This window comes from Camelus dromedarius, chromosome 21 (genome assembly GCF_036321535.1).
Source record: "Camelus dromedarius isolate mCamDro1 chromosome 21, mCamDro1.pat, whole genome shotgun sequence".
In the NCBI taxonomy this organism is placed as follows: Eukaryota; Metazoa; Chordata; class Mammalia; order Artiodactyla; family Camelidae; genus Camelus; species Camelus dromedarius.
Genome location: NC_087456.1, coordinates 21,765,189 through 21,784,388, shown reverse-complemented (window position 1 = coordinate 21,784,388; position 19,200 = coordinate 21,765,189). Strand labels below are relative to the sequence as shown.

The window sequence follows — 19,200 nt, the reverse complement described above, 5'->3', positions numbered from 1 at the left end:
TTTCTGTGTTTAACATAAATTAACCCTATAACTGAGCAATTCTATTCCTATGTATATACACAAGAGAAAGTAAAACAGTCTTTGGACAAATGTTCATGGCAGCATTATTATAAGAGCCAAGAGAAAACAATCCCATTGTCCAAATGTTTATTCAGTAGGTGAATGAATGAACAAAATGTGGTTTATTTATGCAATAGAATACTATTCAGGAATAAAAAGGAATGAACTATCGATGCACACTACAGCATGAAAGAACCTCAAAACCATCATGCTAAGTGAGAAGTCAGATGCAAAAAACATCATACTGTATGATTCCATTTATAGAAAATGTCCCAAAAAGACAAGCCTATAGAGACAGAAAGCATATTAAAGGTTGCCTAGAACTGGAGGTTAGAAAGAGAATTGACTGCAAACAGACTTGAGGGATATTTTTGGGTGATGGAAATGTTCTAAAAACAGATTGTGGTGATGGTTGCATAACTCTATAAATTTATTAAAAATCACTGTACACCTAAAACAGGTGTAATCTATAAATTATACTTCAATAAAACTGTTTTAAAAGGGTAAGATTTTGTCATCATTACCAAAGAGCACTTCTTAAGTGTTCATTGCTTAAAATAGATAGGAAAAGACCTATCTAAATTCTTATAAATGAAGACTCAAATATTGACAGTCACATAACAATGATTTATAAGCCTATCTATGCTATTTTTCTTTTCCAGTGCAGTTATTTCATATACTTCAAGAGGCTATGAAAAGATTAAAATATTGAAAGTGTTTCAGTGCCTTATAAAACTTTGATAAAATACTTTAATTATATTTCATATATCTATCAAAAACATTATAAAAGTAGTCTAAAAAACTTTACTGTCTGAATTTTTAGCACAGCTAAATAGAAAACTATACATTGAAAGAGTCCCAGAACATAATATAGGAATCATATGGATTTGTTTTCTTCTCAAGATTGGAATTGATGGATGTGGAAAAGAAACTTGTGCAACTTTGGCCTGTTATTTGACAGAACACAAAGTATACCGAGTGCCTGTATCTCACAATTATGCCTACATGGAATTCAAAGAAGGTTTTAAAAAGGTGTTTATTCAAACAGGTGTAGAGGGAAGCCCCACTGTTTTGATAGTTGCTAATTTAAACCTAGATCAGGTAAGTAACGTTTGTCTTTATTATTTGCTTAAGTTTGGTTTTTAAGTAGCCCCCCAAAACTTAATATTTGAGAAGAAAATAATTATCTATGGTCCTATTAACCTACCATATCAATTCTTTTCATTATTCTCTACTCTTATCCAGTCATAGACTACACAGTTTATAAATTTGTAATCATGCTAAAAATAGTTTTGTGTAAGCGTTACAACAAAAGATTTTCTGTCATTTTATGATTTTAATTTTAGTTGACAAATTGGAAGTAATTTATGTGTGGAGCTGAAGTCATCCATTTTACATCTGAACTAGTTTGTAATCTTTTTAAAAGTACACTATCATCTGTATCCACTGTCAAACCACATAATCCACGGTGTGCTCTCACAGAATTGAGGCTCCTATTTCTCTTCTCTATCCTGCTCAAATTTCACCATCAAGTTGAGAAATTTCCTTGCAGAATATACTTTATTTATAAATAAGCAAAAAATGTCAATCACTCAACTTTTAAAAAGTCTGTTTGCTTAAGTTATACCCTTCCACAGCCAAAACATAATTAGGAATACCATCTCCGATTGTATTTATTTCCTTGTGGCAAAATTTCAAGGGACTATTACTTATTATCTATGATCCAGACATGTATAATTATTAGTATTGTTTCAAACTGTCATCTTGTTTTTTCTTCTAATACTGGGCCTCTCTCCCTCGAGTTGTATTTTTCTTTCATATTATATTTTGAAAGTAAATCCAAGTGCCATGTCATTTCTGCTGTACTCCATGATGTCATATGTGTTCTACTCTGTAATATCTACTTAAACTATATATTTTCCCCTTTCCAGATGTAAATATCCTGCTTGAGTGATCAGGTTAAGGTTTCTGCCAGACATTTTCTTTCTGGATTTCAGAAGATGTAGTTTCTCCCATGCCAGGAACTTATCATTCTAATTAAGAAACTATTTTTCAGAAAACCACTATCAAATCAAGGCTGAGTTAACATGCCTCCCACAGTATTCAGAACTTCAATGTCATTGGCTTTCCTTTCCACACTTTACAGGTTTTTTCTGGCCACATCATTGTTTTCCACGTGAATCAAAAAAATTTGTTAACATTTGTTAAGTGGAGTACAGGGTACCGGATGGTGAGCCACAGTTTAACAAAGACCACAAGAGAATTTGAAATAGGGAAGTTGATTACTCACAGGTCCTGGAGGAGGAAAACAGCACGCCTTGAAGGGGACACATGGGAAGTCAAGGCAGAGTTCAGAGAGAGACAAGCAGGACCTGGGGCACATGCCTTTATTAGAGTCTGTGGGTGTAGTGCTTTGGGGCTCCCAGACTAGGGCCAGATTGGTCATTTCAAACTCAAAGAAAAGTTTTGGTAAATTCCACGGGGGTCTTATCTAAGGGGTACATAAAGGGTAAGGAGCTGGGAGGCGGGGGAGACTGTTGATCACAAGGGCTGTTGGGAAGTCACATCAGAACTTACATTGCTTGTAATTCTGTTGGTTGCTATCTAAGGAATGTGCTTGCATGAGGGGACTAGAGTCAGTTTAAGGCCCCCTGCGGGCTGCATAGCCAAACAAAATGGATGCTGAAGCAGCAGTACCATGGAGTAACTTAGCTAAACTCTCAACAAGTAGGTAATAATCAGAATATATAATGAAGCTTTGTCAGTTCTCCATCATGTCTTAGGTGAGACAGGAAAGCAGCTAGCCCTACGTCACCTCTTTTAGCCTCTACTGGAGACAGTCCACAAGTTCTTTGCCCTTCCTCACCTGAGCTGAAATACCAGGAACCTGTGAGTGTCTGAGGACTATCTCAAGGGGTCAAAAATGCTAATGATGCTTTTTTTAAAGAAAGCTTGGATTTATTCTCAAAACCAAAATGTTCATACTTTTTAAAATAACTCTTCTGTAGTTTCTTTCACTGCTGCTTCTCCTATGTTACCTTCCCGTTCAATTTGGAGTCCTTTATAGAGATAAACTTGGTTAAATTAAGATAGTCTTTCGGCCATGTGATCTCTAGTTTGTGTAGTGTTCAAGCACAAAAGTCGACATACCGAGAACTGCGGTAATCTGCTTAAAGCAAAGTCCCTGCTCAACTCATTATTGTATCCACTCATCCCATACCTCTTGCCCCAGTGCCTAACACAGGTGTTTAGCATTCCATCAGTACCAAATGTATGTTTCTCTAGTGTTTGAATAAATTAATGGATAAATGAAACTTATTTTGACTCAGGAAAAAAAATGGTTTTGATGGGTTTGAATTAAGAGAAGTTTGTTTTTTAAGTTAACCTCAGTTCTCCTTAAATACTATTACTTTCTCAATCTGATGTGTTTAGAGTAGAATATGAATATATGAATAATTTACCCATTCCTGGTATGTCTCACCAAAGGAGTCATTTTTGGAAGATTTGAACAGCATTATCAATTTGGGGAAAATACCTGACTTGTTTGAAAATGAGGAGCTGGACTCGATTGCACTCAGGATTAGATCTGTTGCTGAACAGTCTGGTTATGTTGATAATAGGCAAGCTTTACTTTCATTCTTCCAAAAGGTACTTTTTTGTGGATTAGCTTTATCAAATTGTCATGTTAAATTAAGGTAGAACATGTTTATAATTCTGTCCATGATTTTCAATAGATTGCTTGATACTCAAAGATATTATCACTTTGTTCAAATTGAACCCTTTGATTTAAAAGGCACTTTGACTCACTGAGGCTGCTTTCAATAATGTGGTTTTATCATAAAGTGACATATGGAAATGAGGAAGGAATCTGCCCCATGGCCAATCCTTCCAAGTGAGAAACAGCAACAACACAGCTAGGTCACAGGCAGACTTCATAGAAACTAGCAGTAGCCTAGGACTGCAAGATTGCATAGGATTTACTGTAGCTTAGCTAAAATCATTCAGCTATAGGAGTTTATTAATATCTCCCTGGTGCTCTACCCATAACATTGGTCTTGTTTCTCTTTGTCTCTTTCAGTGTTAATTCATCTATTTCTCACTTTGAGTTTCTGTGGTTGTTAAATGCACACCACCCCAGAGGAGAGAGTTAAATAGTCAAACCCATTGCCATCTGATATAAGGTTCCCTGCTGAACAGAACCCTAGCACCAGACCCCCTCATAAAAGGTGGTTTATACAAGGAATATTCTGGAGTCCAGTGCCTCCCCTATTTAGTTCATCCTGCTGAAGCCAAGAGAGTGGGGTCCTGCAGACCAGAACCTGGCTGCTTTCCTCAGAAGAGCTCTGTGGAGCTTCTAGTTTCCCTTAGAAGGATTTCAGTTATGGCAGGCATGCAATGTACAGTTGGTCAGTCTTTAGTCTACTCATTAAGGGAAAAAATAGGAACAAATTTTAAATGAAATTTTCAGTACAGTATTTTCTTTGAAGCAGTGGATTACATTTTAACAACTTATGTTTTTATTAATTTTTAGAGAATATATAAAAATCTTCATATTTTTATGACCATGAGTCCTGCAAGACCTAACTTTAACCAAAATTGTAGAGTATATCCTTCTATGATTAGCACCTGCACAATCGATTGGTATGAGAAGTGGCCAGAAGAGGCTCTCCTGATTGTAGCCAACTCTTTCTTAAGAGAAAAGGTGGATTTTGATAACAGAGAGGTAAATACAACTTCTTTTAAAAATCTAATGCAAGTGAAGATTTCAATTTATTATAGAATCTAATGATATCATGTCTATGAACAGCAGTGAACCCGAGGTGGGCAAAAATAGGCATCTCTAGGCAAAATTATGAAATGTCAAGTGTTTGTCTTGACTCTTTATCAATTCCCTATCCCTTATGCCCCCTAACTTACCCTATTTCAGAGATGCCCAGATTCCTCACTGCTTGGATCTCTTCCCTATTCTGCCCTCAGAGTGGACAGCAGATTTCCATGAAGGTAAACAACCTCAATTTTGCATACCAGGTGCTCTGGTAAGGATGCTGCAGCCTTCTGTGTACTTCTTGTAAATTTCTCTGGCTTGGCTACAACGGCAAGACTACAAAGAAATGAGAGCACAAGCCATTCACAAAATTAGCTCAGAATTTATGAGCCACAAGTCAGTAAGAATCTAGAGTGATTCAGCTGAAGATCCTGCGGGGTGTTGGCAAAAGAAGTTATAAATTCATGGAGGCCTGAGATTCAGTGTGGGACACAGAAAGGGGCTTGCAACCTTGCCTGTCCAAGTGTTCAAGGAAAGCAAAGGCCAAGAAGGGTAGATTCAGGGCGGAACCAGAAAGAAAATGCAGCTGGGTTAAAAGTGACCAGATAATTAGCTAGGCTTGGTGGATCAGAGTGGGTAATCAAAACTAGATTATGTCTAAATCGGAATTCTCTCTTTCTACTCTAATTTTGTCCACCTATGTATCTATCTATACAGTCATCCCTCAATACTAGTGGGGAATAGGTTCCAGCCCTCTCTCCTTATCTCCACAGATACAAAAATCAGCTCAATTTGGTATATGAAATGGTATAGTATTTGCATATACATTACGTACATCCTCCCATATACCTTAAATCATCTCTAGATTACTTATACATCTAATGTAAGTGCTATGTAAATAGTTGCCAGCATAAGCGAAATTCAGGTTTTGCTTTTTGGAACTTTCTGGAATTTAAAAAAAATATTTTCTGTGGTTGTTTGAATCTGTGGATGCAGAACCCATGGATACAGAGGACTGACTATATATCCTTTAAGCCTTTACATTTTTCTAGCATTATTTAACTCAAGGAAGTTGAGAATCTTGCTATCAATACCCTACTTTAAAGGAAGGAAGACAGGAGATGGAGAAAACACCATAAACCTTGGCCACTGATGATGGTGCCCTAATTCCTTGGATAACTGTAGCAGAAATGAGGGAAAAGCCTAGTCTGAGTCAGACATGTCATTAATCATTGATTTTGTTGTCTTTTCCACCCTAACACCATCCTAACCACTACAACCCGTATGTTCTTGGTCCCATCCATCCAGAGCATTTTTCTACATCTCCACATGTCAGAAATGATAAACTATTTCAAGTTTTCACAGTGTTCAATTTCTTTGGCATGCATGTATATTTCGATTGCTTTCTCTTAATTCTTAGAAATCATTATTTTTCAGAACTTAATAGAAAAACTTGCCCCAACATGTGTCCAAATCCACAAAAGTATAAAAGACTTGAGCACAAAATACTTTAAAAAAACGGGAAGGCAGTATTATATCACTCCCAGTAACTACCTGCGATTCATGGATACATTTGCCCACATTTTGAAGTCCCGAGGGAAGGAAATGCAAAGGAAGAGGTAAGACTTTGAGACCAAATTGGAAATATGTTATGCTACATTTGTGCTTTTACTTGTAAAAAAAACCACAAATACAAAATAGCCCAAATTTGCCTTTTCAGTGGGAAAGAGGCAAAAGCTGCAGAAGACTTTGAAAGAAGTAAGGTGTATGGTTCCCCTGTGGTCATTCTAAGGCAGCCCCCAGAAAGGCAAAGCTGACGTATTCAGCCAGCGAAGAAGCACTGAGCCGTTAGATTCAGACATAGACAATGAAAGCAAGAGTCGCCACAGGTGCCACTCTCAGTGTCCCTTATCCCATGGGACAACACCAAACTAAAAGGAGCCAGGCGACTACAGCACAGAGAGTGAGACACCTGTTGCTCAGGAGTCCGTGTCATGCTGCAGCTCAGCAGTTTTGGAGCCTCCACCTGGACCTGGGAAGGCAGGAGAGGAAATATGAAGCAGAAAGGCTCACACCTAATCAGAACCCAGCAGACCCCGAGAAAGTTTCATGACTCTAAACATGAGTCCTTTGTCAGATAGACTACAGATACTATATTGCAGTTGGTATCTTGTCTTTTCATCTTCTTAACAGGATCTTTCACAGAGAAAAGGGTCCTAATTTTGATAAAAAGTCCAATTTATGAATTTTTTTCTTTTATGAATTATGCTTTTCTTGTCTAAGAAGAAAGCCCTAGAGCCTAAAGATTTTCTCCTATGTTTTCTTCTTTAAGTATCATGGTTTTTACCTTTTACATTTAATTCTATGGTCCATTTTGAGTTAATTTTTGTATAAGATGTGACGGTTAGGTCGAGGTTCATCTCATATAACCAATGCCCCTGCACCATTTGTTGAAAACTTTTCCTTCCTTTATTGCTTTTGCACCTTTGTCAAAATTTGGTTGACTGTACTTGTGTGGGTTTATTTCTGGGTTCTCTCTCTGCTCCATCAATTTATGTATCTATCCTTCTGCCAGTACCACATAGTCTTGACTACTGCTGCTATGTAATCTTATAATTAGGTAGAGTAATTCCACCCACTTTATTCTTCTCTTTCCAAATTGTTTTAATTACCCAAGTTCATTTGCCTTTCCATATACATTTTAGAATAAACATATCTATATACCTACAAAAAAAAATCTTACTGAGATTTTGACAGGAATTTCGTTAAATCTATAAATCAGTTGGGGGGAATGGACGTCTTTATCATGTTGTCTTCCAATCCATGATCACAGTATATCTTGTTTGGCTAATATTTTGTTACATCTGCATGTTCTTAATACTTTTTTTTCCCTTCAGGAATCGTTTCTATGTGGGCCTATCCAAGATCCTGGAAGCAACCACTCTAGTTACAGATATGCAGGAAGAGCTCTTGATTCTTGGCCCTCAAATAGAACAAAAAACAAAGGTGTGTTTGGTTTGGAATCTCTTTTAAAGATTTTATAGTTTATTATAGAACAATGTTTGAAAGCAAAAACTCTTGATACTTGACAAATGGGTTAGAATTCCAGCTTGATTACCGTGCAGCTGGGTAACCGCTCTGAGTCTCAATTTTCTTATCTGTAAAATCAGGGAAAAAAATAGTAACAATAACAGCAAGTAGTAACATCATTATATTTTAATAATTAAACGTCACAATAGGTATATAACTAAGTGCAAGAGCTCATATAAAAAATTCTAGTTATTAGTTAAATTCATCTGAAATGTGCTGTGGTAACTTGCTGTCTGCCAAGGATTCTAAAAATCATTACTTATCATTCTTTATGTATATTATATGAAATGATATTTATTGTAGTCATTCTTAGGAGTCTATTAAACAAATTTCAAGCTGATTTTGACAAAGTCTATGATAATGAAATAAGCTATTTGAGTTTCTCTTTATAAAAAGATATGTCTCTTAAAATTTATTCTAAGAAGAATTATTTGGTTTATTAGGAAAAAGAAACCCTAATGGAAAAACTACAGAAAGATTCACAAGTAGTTGAGAAAGTTCAGATGCTTGTTAAACAGGATGAAGAAATTATGGCAGAAGAAGTAAGAATTGTGGAAGAATATGCTCAGGTAAGATTAAAATATAGTCAATAAAAATCTTCGAGAGATTTGCAAAATTGTTTCCTACCCCCAGAATTTAAAGATCAGGCTCTTAAATATATCGTGCCCTAACTTTGCATATTTTTTATTTTTTTATTTTTAAATTTTTATCCCAGCAAATATTTATTGAGTACTTACTACATGCAAGGCACTATTAAATGTAAACAAGGAGTACAAAGACACAGGGTCCCTGTCCTTGCGAAATTTTAGTAATAGACAGATAGTCTGGTACTTCTGGTTACAGTGGCCTCCAAGAGCAACATCTATAGGAAATGAAGCACCTTCTAGGGACTATTTAGTTTGTGTCACTTCTCTCATTGCCTGAATAATCCTCTCTTCTTAAACTGGCAAATCCCTTTCTGTACTCTCCAGTCAGAATTCCAGTGGGAACCAACCTCATGTGGCAAATTACTGAATGTTCGACCCTGGTCTGATGAACAGCTACCCCTGCTCAGAGAAGGCGGAGTTTCATGTCTTCCACATGCAAAGATTTTTAATCAAGCACCTCTATCATTTATTGAGCTAAAACCTTCAATATTTATTTATAAGTTATATACATGAGCTACTATCATTAGCTAATACTATGAACATTTATTATAAATGATAGTGGTTGTTAATACATATTTCAAATAGTCCTCTAGATAATTAAAAAATTTTTTGCCTGGTTTCTTGTGAGATCTGACTAGATCATCATTTAAAGCAAAGCTGAAGAAGAGTTCATACCGGGGGTAAGAGAACTATCGGCCTGCCTTTTTCACACTGTCCACTTGAACTCCCAGTATTAGCATTATCTCCAATCCAAGGTGGAGAAACCTTTTTGAGAAAAAAGGTTTTCTTTCAGAAACCTTTTTGAGCTACCTGTCTATATTTTAAGGGTTAATTTACTTCAAGCTAGATAATGTAATAGGTAAATCCCCCTACTTGGACACAAGTAAGCAGCAGGGCTTCTGAATGCGCTGAGCATTTAGGAAATGGGGAAGCCTTCACAGCCAACCCTTCCAAATTGTGGGACGTCCCCTCTTCCCTCAGGATGCCACATGAGTCTCACTGTGAGTGACCCATAACCTCTGTTAGGCCAACCAAATGAAGGTGCCACTGTTAGCTAGTATATTAAGTATGAGTACAGTTTAATTTCAGTCTTTAATTTTTTAGGCCAAAAGAAAATGGATATAGAGGAATTAACAGGGTTTTTTTTTGTTTTTTTTTTTTTGACTTGCCACAAAGAAACCCATCTGACCTCAGAAGCAAATTCAGGTTTTATAGGACCTGAAGCTTATACAATTTTGAGGCTGTATTTTTTTCAAAGAATATAAATTACTAGTTCACCACCATTAGAAATGAAAGTGAATATTTATTTAAAATAAGTTAAAAATCAAATAAAATACAAATTTTAAAAGCTGACAATTATGACAAACATCACAAAATCTAGAGAAATGACATAATGATGTTTAGTCATTAACTGCCCTAACACATCCCATAATACTTTTTTTCCTGTATTTTTTCGCTGCATACTCTGTGATCTCTTCTTCATATGATAATGATTTTGTAATGTAATTTCCTATAGAATCTACAGCATAGTTGATAAAATGTGTTTTTCATTTTTTATAGTTTAGGAAAGTTTCTTTCAGCTTCATCACTCATCATTGATAATTGATGAATCTTTTTAGTATTGCTATCAAATTTGGTATAAGCAGAATGGCATTTCAAGATTCCTTGTGCAGTGATTAATTTTAAATACTGTTTGAATTGAGAAATTCATTAACCAATTTTCCATCGATGTCTTTATTAATAGAGTTGTTTTCTGATATCTATAGTTTTATTAATGTCACTATTTCTTACAAACTCAGAGTCTTGAATTTTTCCAGTGATTATATGATACATTCTTCTTCATTAATTGGATTATTAAACAGAACAAGAGCCAGATCATTATTTCTATCCTAAATTTATTTTTAACTCTTAATAAATTACTGCTCTTGGTATGATCTGAAATTTTTTATTACATTTTGCTTCTCAATATCAAAAGGATTTCTATTAATCTTTTTTTCATTGAAGTAGAGTCAGTTTACAATGTTTTGTCAGTTTCTGGTGTACAGCATAATCTTTCAGTCATACATATACATACACATTTCTTTTCATATTCTTTTTCTTTATAGGTTCTACAAGATACTGAATATAGTTCCCTGTACTATACAGTAAAAACTTGTTTATCTATTTTATATATAATAGTTAGTATCTGCAAATCTCAAACTCCCAATTTATACCTTCCCACACCCTTTCTATTGATTTTAACGATGACTTTTATTTAACATTCCACAAGTTTTTGTTGTAATTTTTATTTGTAAATAAAAGTTAACAATTATAAATAAGGCACCTTTCACATACAACTATATAAGGAATCTGTAATTTCTCACTTACTTCATTGAGACATTCTAAAACATCTTTCCAAATGCAATAATTATTACCTAAAAGCCCAGGAATTCTGATTCATTCCTGTTGCAAAACTCCCATCCAAAAAAAGGGAAAATATAGTAGGGTTAGAATAGTAGAATATGCTGCATTATCAAATATATTCATGAAAGAGGGAACTTCCATTTTGAGTAAGTGTCAGTGAGGATCTACTTACAATTTTATTCATCTGCTAAATAGAAAGATTTTCCACAGACTAGATCCTGGTGCTGAGCACTATAGTACAAGTTTATATTATAGTATGACCTCTGCCCGTGCACCTTAATGTCACATCACTAGGAAAGTTGGAACAATAGACAACAGAAGTATTTCTAGAAGTCATTCCTATTTGAGATAGCTTCCAATAACTTAATTACACCGATAAGTGACTTAAGCAATATAAATATAATTCCCAACTCAACTTCTTAGCCCGATCCCAAAAATGTCCACAACCATTCCAGCACCAACTGTCATGATAGAATACCTAACAAAGACTGAGTCAAAGTGTAAAGAGAAATTGGTCTTAATCTGATTGCAGTTAAAATGTCTTACTTTTGCTAGTCTTACAAAAATGTATGACCCAGCAGATATATTTTTGCAGAGCTCCTTCCAGGACCATGGAAGGCGCCTGTGCAACTGAAGGGCTCTGGAACTTAAGCTTCATTAGCTTTACTACTGTACACCTTTAACCGGACCATTCCTCAAAAAGGCATTGTTACAACTACACTGAGTCTAATACAGAAGGCAGAAGCCACTCAGTGTTTTTGCTTCTCACAGATAATTTCTCATCAGGGGTTGCATAATACACTACATTTAGGACAATAACACACATTTCTAACAGTAGAAGCATGTGTGTACATTCCTAAGTCATGCAGATGCATAGCTTATAGACATTGCAAAAATGTCAAATTACATTTTCCAAGTTCAAAATATAAAAAATTAAGCATGCAACTATTTTCATTCATATGTATTTACGAGCTTAAAACTTTATTGCAGAAAACTGCCAGTGAATTAAACAGTGTGCTGCCAGCTCTAGACAAGGCAGTCATGGCTCTAAATGCCCTGGATAAAGCTGATGTTTCTGAATTAAGGTGAGTAATTTACCTAAGTTTCTTTTGAGTTGGACAAGCTCAAAATAAAGGAAAAATACATGGTAAAATTTATTTAAGTCTATATTCCATTTTTAGATTAAGCCACTTTTACCTATCTTGGTTACTTTAAATTTTGCATTATGTGTTTTATATTCTGTATCTTATCAGTGTTATGTCATCAACTATAAGGCGCATCAGAATTTTATATACCCTTAAGAAAAAAAAAATACTCCCAAGTAAACTATATGATGTGCCCTTGGTTATAATTAAATCCCAGTATCAGAGATGTAAAAATGTGTATCTTAAAATCGATCAAATATTGAATTGCCTAAACTGTAAAGAAAATGCACAGAGATTATAGAAACACCTGAACTGCTGTTCGAAAATTAAGAGGACAATGTTTACAACACTGCTGCGTATGCCAGTGTAGCTATAGGACATTTGGGATCTGTAGGAACACAGGACATCTGATACTGCAAGTGTTGGCCACTGCCACCAGGTGTCACTGTGAGGAGCATGTCCCATCATGCCCTTTCCCAAACCCAACTTTCCAAATGTAGAAGGAAAAGAGATTATAGAGAAATTCATAAGAAAATACAAGAAGACATGAAATACTTTCAGTTACAAGAATCAGAACCTGATGGTTCTAATTTGAATCTTTGGGTGAGGTAATTTTTAACTTGAGCTCTCCAACTCAACAAACAAAGAGAATTTGCCTATTACACCTTGGGTTGTGTTGAGTTTCCCACTATTTAAAGAAAGTAGTATTTCAACAAAAGATGCTAAAATACAAAGTGAATCTACCATGATATTTATAACACATTATTAACTCTGAGGATAAGAACAGAATATGGCAAAAAGGGGGTTTTGGTTTGGTTTTTTTTTTTTTTAACCAGTGTACTTTTATGGAGAAGAACAGAGAATATCTCAATGTTGAAGTTATTCTACCTAAAGCTGAAAAACAAATGCACAGAGAGAAACAAATAAGAGGAAGGGAGAGGATTCTTAACTCCCTATTCTCTTTTTTACCTCATTCATATCTATTCAGTCTTATGCATTCATTTATTCATTCATTCAGCAAATATACTGAGGGCACACTGTGTGCCAGGCTCCATGATCAGTGCTAAGGTTACAACAGGTAACAGTTGGGGAAGGCATCTCTGATGAGGTGACACTGAAGCAGAGAACTGGATGAAGTTTGGATTTGAACTAGGAAAGTATCCAGAGGAAAAGTGTTTGAAGCAGAAGAAACAGAAAGCACAAAAGTCTTAAGGCAGAAATGTGTTGAACTGCAGATGGACCAGGATGGCTGAGGCTCAGTGAACAAGAGGGAGTGCTGGAGGGATGACATCTGAGAAGTAGCAAGGCCAGCCTTCCCAGACATAGCCTCTCTGTACCTCGTGACTTTGTTCCGCAAGTTCGATTCTCTTAGTTTTTCTCTGGCAGAGATTCTCAAGAGAGAGATGAGCTCAAATTCCCTCTAGTCTAATTTCTGAGGGACAGTATATTTCAGTGGTTAAGCACATGGGCTCTGGTACTAAGCTTCCTGGGAGTCCTGGCACTGCTTATATAGCCTCTCTGTGCCTCAACTTCCCTTTCATGCAACAGGGATAATAACAAATGTCAGAAGGATTGGAATGAGTTCAAACGTGTAAAATGTTCAGAATAGTCTGGCATAAGGCAAGTGCTCCAAAAAGGTTACTTTAATGCTAAGTGTTTTCTCTGATCAAGCAGGCCCCTTCCCCTGCCCTAGTAGTACAAAGGCTAAAGAAAACTAGTCTAGTCCTTGAATTCCTTGCATACACTTTGTTTGTATAAGATTCTCTCTTGTGTTGTTGCTAATGTGCATTTCACTTCACTTCAAAATGCCAGATAAATGAAATTCCTTACAATATGATCTTTGTTTCTATTCTTAGGTAGGACATGCAGCAGAGACATCTAGCAGATACACTGTTTTTTCAGTCTTTTAATCCAGTCTTTTTCCTAGCTGCTGTTTCCGTCATCTTGCCTCATGACATTACAATTCTTTGCCAATTTGCACATTAGCCACTAGAAAAAGAAAGAAGATGGTAGAAAATGCAGATTGGAGTACACCAGTAAGGGGCAAATACAGAGCACTTCTTTGCGGTAATGGAGGACGTTAAAGCAGATTTCCACTAGGTCTCACTTTAAGTCAAATATTTGTTTCTGGAGAGGAGCACATAAATTGAACTGCAGTCAGTTGAATCCTATTTTCCTTTTAATTAACATCAAATTTCATAGATAATACATTTCATCTTAATTTGATTGTATTCCCATCCTACTTGCTTTTAAAGAGTCAAACCTGGGGCAAAATTGAAGAACAGTTTGTTTAAGGGGTTCTCATTTCTCCTCTGTGAACCTTGCCTCTCTTTCCCTAGTTCCTCTGTTGTTATCTTTCTCATTATTTCAATAAAGCCAGACTGATAATCTCAGAAAAGCAACCTGATAAATTTGTTCAAAATAAGACGTTAATAATTTAATTAGTTAGCCCTCTTGAAAAATATCTTCACTTTAAAAGTAGACTGTTAACGACAACAAATATTAATCCAAGCAGGAGATCTCTAATGATGAAAGGCAGGGGCAGGGGGGCCTTCTTCGTAACCCCTGTAGATAATGACATACATGAAAGTTGACTTTTTTGCCTTCCTTTTTTTGAGAAGTTTATATGATTTTCATCTGGGGGAGACTCATTACCCTGGATGGAAATATCCCTTTTGTTCCTAGTCCCCATTGGCTGTTGCACAGCAACCACCACCCCAGTGGCATTTCATTAAAACTTTCTCATAAATGTTATTCTGACCTCTGGCTTCCCAAAGTGTCAGCTTCTCATCAATTGTGCAGTAGCTTGTCAGCTGATTAGGACGTAGCTGAGTGGCAGCTTCCTGTGTTCCAATAATCACATTATTAATAACCTGAGAGACAAAGCCTTATCTACTCTCCTTCCCCCAGTGCTCTTGGATCTGTGTTCTTTATGGTAGGAAATTTTGATCAGGATGAAGAAAAATCAGAAGATGTGTCTAAGAGGAGTTGCACCTTACGGCACACCTCAAGTTACAAGAATAGGGCTGACTACCAGCTACCCCCCAACACACACGCATACAGTGTCTCTGTCAAGTAATCATCAATAAATCAACACTATGATGAAACAGGAGGGTTCCTACTCTAAAGAACTCTGCAGCAAATACTTTTATAATGAAAAGAACTAACCTCAAACTCAGAAGTTCTACATATTTAAGTTTTATGCATTTCATCATCCTAAAGCAAAGGTACCTATGTATTAAAGATACTCAAATTTTTGTAGATACTCAAGTAATGAAGTAGCTATATGTTGGCAAATAATTCTCCTTACCAAAATACTTGTTAAAATTCTATGTGTATTGTCTTCTGAGATAGTTTACAGGGTGCATTTGATTTCAATTGTTAAGTTGATTAGATTTTTACCATCTGTTATAGAGTATATACACAACCTCCTTTCCTTGTACTGACTGTCATGAATGCAGTTTGTATTCTTCTGCAAAAGAAACCCAGCTGGGCTACAGCAAAGTTACTTCTTTCAGAAACTAGTTTCCTAAAAAAACTGATTAACCTTGACAAGGACAGCATACCTGAGAAGGTAAAAGTTAATCTACAACTAATGCATAATTGATACATTCTACATTTATAATCTATAGGAGTCAGATAGAAGTATTAAAATTGGAGTTTTGTGTTAGAGCTAGAAAACAATGCTAAGAGTTAAAAGATCAGAGAGAAAGCTGTATATCCAAATATATAAGTTCTCCTGGAAGTGACAAGGAAAAGTAATGTGTCACCAAAATCTGATAAATGTCATACCTCAGAATCTCTTTATATAATGAGAATAGAAGAAGCTAATAGTGGGAGAAAGGCTTCCTGGATGGATTGCATTACTCTATGAAAGTGCAATGTGTGAATAAAGGCTTCTGAGATTTTTTTTATTGATAGATAACTGACATACAACATTATATTCATTTCAAGTGTACAACATACTGATTTGATATTTGTATATGTTGCAAAATAATCACCACAATAAGTCTTTTTAACATCCATCACCACACAATTACAATATTTTTTTCTTGTGATAAGAACTTTTAAGATTTACTCTCTTAGAAACTTTCAGATATACAATACAATATTCATAACTATAGCCACCATGCTATACATTATATCCCCAGGGCTTATTTATTTTATAACTGGAAGTTTGTACCTTTTGACCACCTCCACTCATTTTCACTACCCCCAAATCCCTGCCTCTGGAGACCACCAATCTGTTCTCTGAATGTATGAGTTCAGTTTTGTTTTTGTTTTCTTTTTTTAACCTTTTTTAACCTTCCATGTTTAAGTGAGATCATATAGTATTTTGTCTTTCTCTGTCTGTCTTATTTCATTTAACATAATGCTCTCAAGGACCATTCAGGTTGTCACAAATGGAAGAATTTCCTTCTTTTTATGGCTGAGTAATATTTCCATTATGTATACACATATATATTTATATATACCACATTTTCTTTATCCATCCATTTAATGATTTAAGTTACTTCCATGTCTTGACTATTGAAAATAATGCTGCAGTGAACATGGGGATGCATATATCTTTTTGAGTTAGTGTTTTTGTATCCTTCAGGTAGACACCCAGAAGTGAAATTGCTGGATCATATGGTACTTCTATTTTTAATTGATTGAGGAGACCTTATACCGTTTTCCATAGTGGCTGCACCAATTTACATTTCCACTAACAGTGCACAAGGGTTCCACATCCTCACCAACACTAGTTATTTGCTTTCTTTTGATAATAGCCATTCTAACAGGTGATAATCTCATTGTGGTTTTGATTTTCATTTCCCTGGTAAGTAGTGATGTTGAGCTTCTTTTTATGTACCAATTGGCCATCTGTATATCTTCTTTGAAAAAATGTCTATTCAGATCCTCTGCCCAATTTTCAGTCGGATTGGTTTTTGCATTTTTGGTTTTTTGGGGATTTTTTGCTGCTGGATTAGATGAGTTATTTATTTTGAATATTAACCCCTTATCACATGTATGGTTTGCAAATATTTTCTCCCATTTGGTAGGTTGCTGTTTCTTTTTGTTGATGCTTTCTTTTGCTGTGCAGCTTTTAGTTTGACATAGTCATACTTTATTTATTTTTACTTTTGTTGCCTTTGCTTTGTGTCAAATCCAAAATCACCACCAAGATTGATGTCAAGGAGCTTACTGCCTGTGTTCTATGAGTTTTATGGTTTTAGGTCTCAAGTCTTTAATCCATTTTGAGTTTGTGTATGGTGTCAGATAGTGGTTCAGTTTTATTTTTTTGTATGTGCCTGTCCAGTTTTCCCAACACCATTTATTGAAGAGACTATCCTTTCCCCATTGTTTATTCTTGGCTCTTTTGTCATAAATTGACCATATCTGCATGGGTTCATTTCTGGGCAGTCTATTCTGTCCCATTGATTTGTGTGTCTGTTTTTATATCAATACCATACTGTTTTGTTTACTGTAGCTTTGTAACATAGGTTGAAAACAGGAATTATAATGCTTCCTCTTATTAGAGCCATTTTATACCCAGGTATGTCTTTGATTCTACTATTAAAGAGTAGTTGAATATTTTTATATAAAATAAAATTTTATTCCAGTGTAGACTGGGAAAAACTTCAGATCAGTAATATTTCTTTCTCATGTACTACATGAACTGTATCCTCTCTAGGTTTTTATAAAGCTGAAAAAAATTTTAATGCTACGTGATTTCAACCCAAACAAGATTGCTCTAGTTTCTGTTGCTTGTTGCTCTATGTGCCAGTGGGTTATAGCTTTGAATAACTACCATGAAGTACAGAAGGTATGCTTTTTCCTCTTAAGTATCTATAACAATTTGGAAGTGACACATCATTGTCCCAGAAAAAAAAATGTTTCATGCTCAAATGAACTTCTGTGGAAAGAATGCTTAATGAAAAACACTTTATTCGTACATATTATGTTAACTCACACAGATATCAAGTGCCTCTGTCAAATTCTTTAGTTTATGGCAACTATGCTGTTGTTTTATTTTTTGTTTTGATATTTCATCATATTAAACTACTTGTTTCCCTTGGTACACTAATTCTAGGAAAGTTTAAGAGTTGGCAGCTATAAATGTCTTTCAGACTTAAATGACATTTTTAACAGTAGACTTGACTTTTTAACGCTGAAATTTTGTGACATTCTTTTTAAGCTGGTGGGCCCTAAGCAAATCCAAGTGGCTGAAGCTCAAAATGTCCTAAAAATTGCACGACAAAGGTTGGCTGAAAAACAAAAAGGTTTACAGCTGGTAAGAAATGTTTTTACATGTTGAACTCTCAGCATCTTTATGAACTAGACAAAACCATCAGGAAAAAGCCATTATCTCAATGGAGTTTATCAGTTTAAGATAAAATGAAGATAATAATAAAGGTAGTGAAGAGATTGATTGTGATTAAGTAAATAATATAAATACTATATGTACAGGTGTTAGTGCCTGCCACATAATAACACACTCAATAATGCTTATTATTATTATATCAATAATATATTAATTTACCATTTCACCAATTTCTCCCAGATGTTTATAGCTTCAGTTTACCAAAGACTTCCTCAGTATCAACCTATGTTTTAAAAAGCTGCTTAACTTGCTTATGTTAATTACTCTGTTGCTTTGTAAAGTCATGGCTTTTCCTTCAATGTCTGGATTTTAAATTAAAATAGAGTATCATTATGAGAACTAGAACTTGAATTGAGATCGTTAATCCCTATCCCCTACATAGCTCACATACACTTTGACAGTGGGTGAGGTGACATACTTCAGAGACGGCAATCTAGCTGACACGTTCAGCCCACTGACAACTTCCGTTTGGCCTATACACATCTTTCCTCCCATCCCTTACATTTTGATGTAGTTACCAACATTTCAATATCTGAGAAAGTTACAAGATGCAAGATCAGTATATAAAAGTCAGTTGCACTTCTGTATACCAACAACAAACAAAAAAAGGAATTAAGGAAAACAGTCCCATTTACAATTGCATCAAGAAAAATAAAATATCTAGGAATAAATCTAATTAAGGAGGTAAAAGATCTGTACATTGAAAACTATAAGACTGATGAG

The 19,200-nt window shown here is 35.3% G+C and overlaps 1 protein-coding gene across 1 annotated transcript in view; it reads left to right on the top strand.

Moving 5' to 3' along the window:
• The window catches only part of DNAH14 (dynein axonemal heavy chain 14), a 258,985-nt gene that overhangs the window by 163,690 nt on the left and 76,095 nt on the right, over nucleotides 1–19,200 (top strand). Inside the window, exons 53-62 of the mRNA XM_031438276.2 lie at nucleotides 964–1,161; nucleotides 3,547–3,708; nucleotides 4,592–4,783; nucleotides 6,263–6,444; nucleotides 7,723–7,831; nucleotides 8,359–8,484; nucleotides 11,956–12,050; nucleotides 15,525–15,684; nucleotides 17,788–17,919; nucleotides 18,292–18,387. Coding sequence (XP_031294136.2) covers nucleotides 964–1,161; nucleotides 3,547–3,708; nucleotides 4,592–4,783; nucleotides 6,263–6,444; nucleotides 7,723–7,831; nucleotides 8,359–8,484; nucleotides 11,956–12,050; nucleotides 15,525–15,684; nucleotides 17,788–17,919; nucleotides 18,292–18,387 — 1,452 coding nt within the window. The remainder of the gene's footprint in view (nucleotides 1–963; nucleotides 1,162–3,546; nucleotides 3,709–4,591; nucleotides 4,784–6,262; nucleotides 6,445–7,722; nucleotides 7,832–8,358; nucleotides 8,485–11,955; nucleotides 12,051–15,524; nucleotides 15,685–17,787; nucleotides 17,920–18,291; nucleotides 18,388–19,200) is intronic.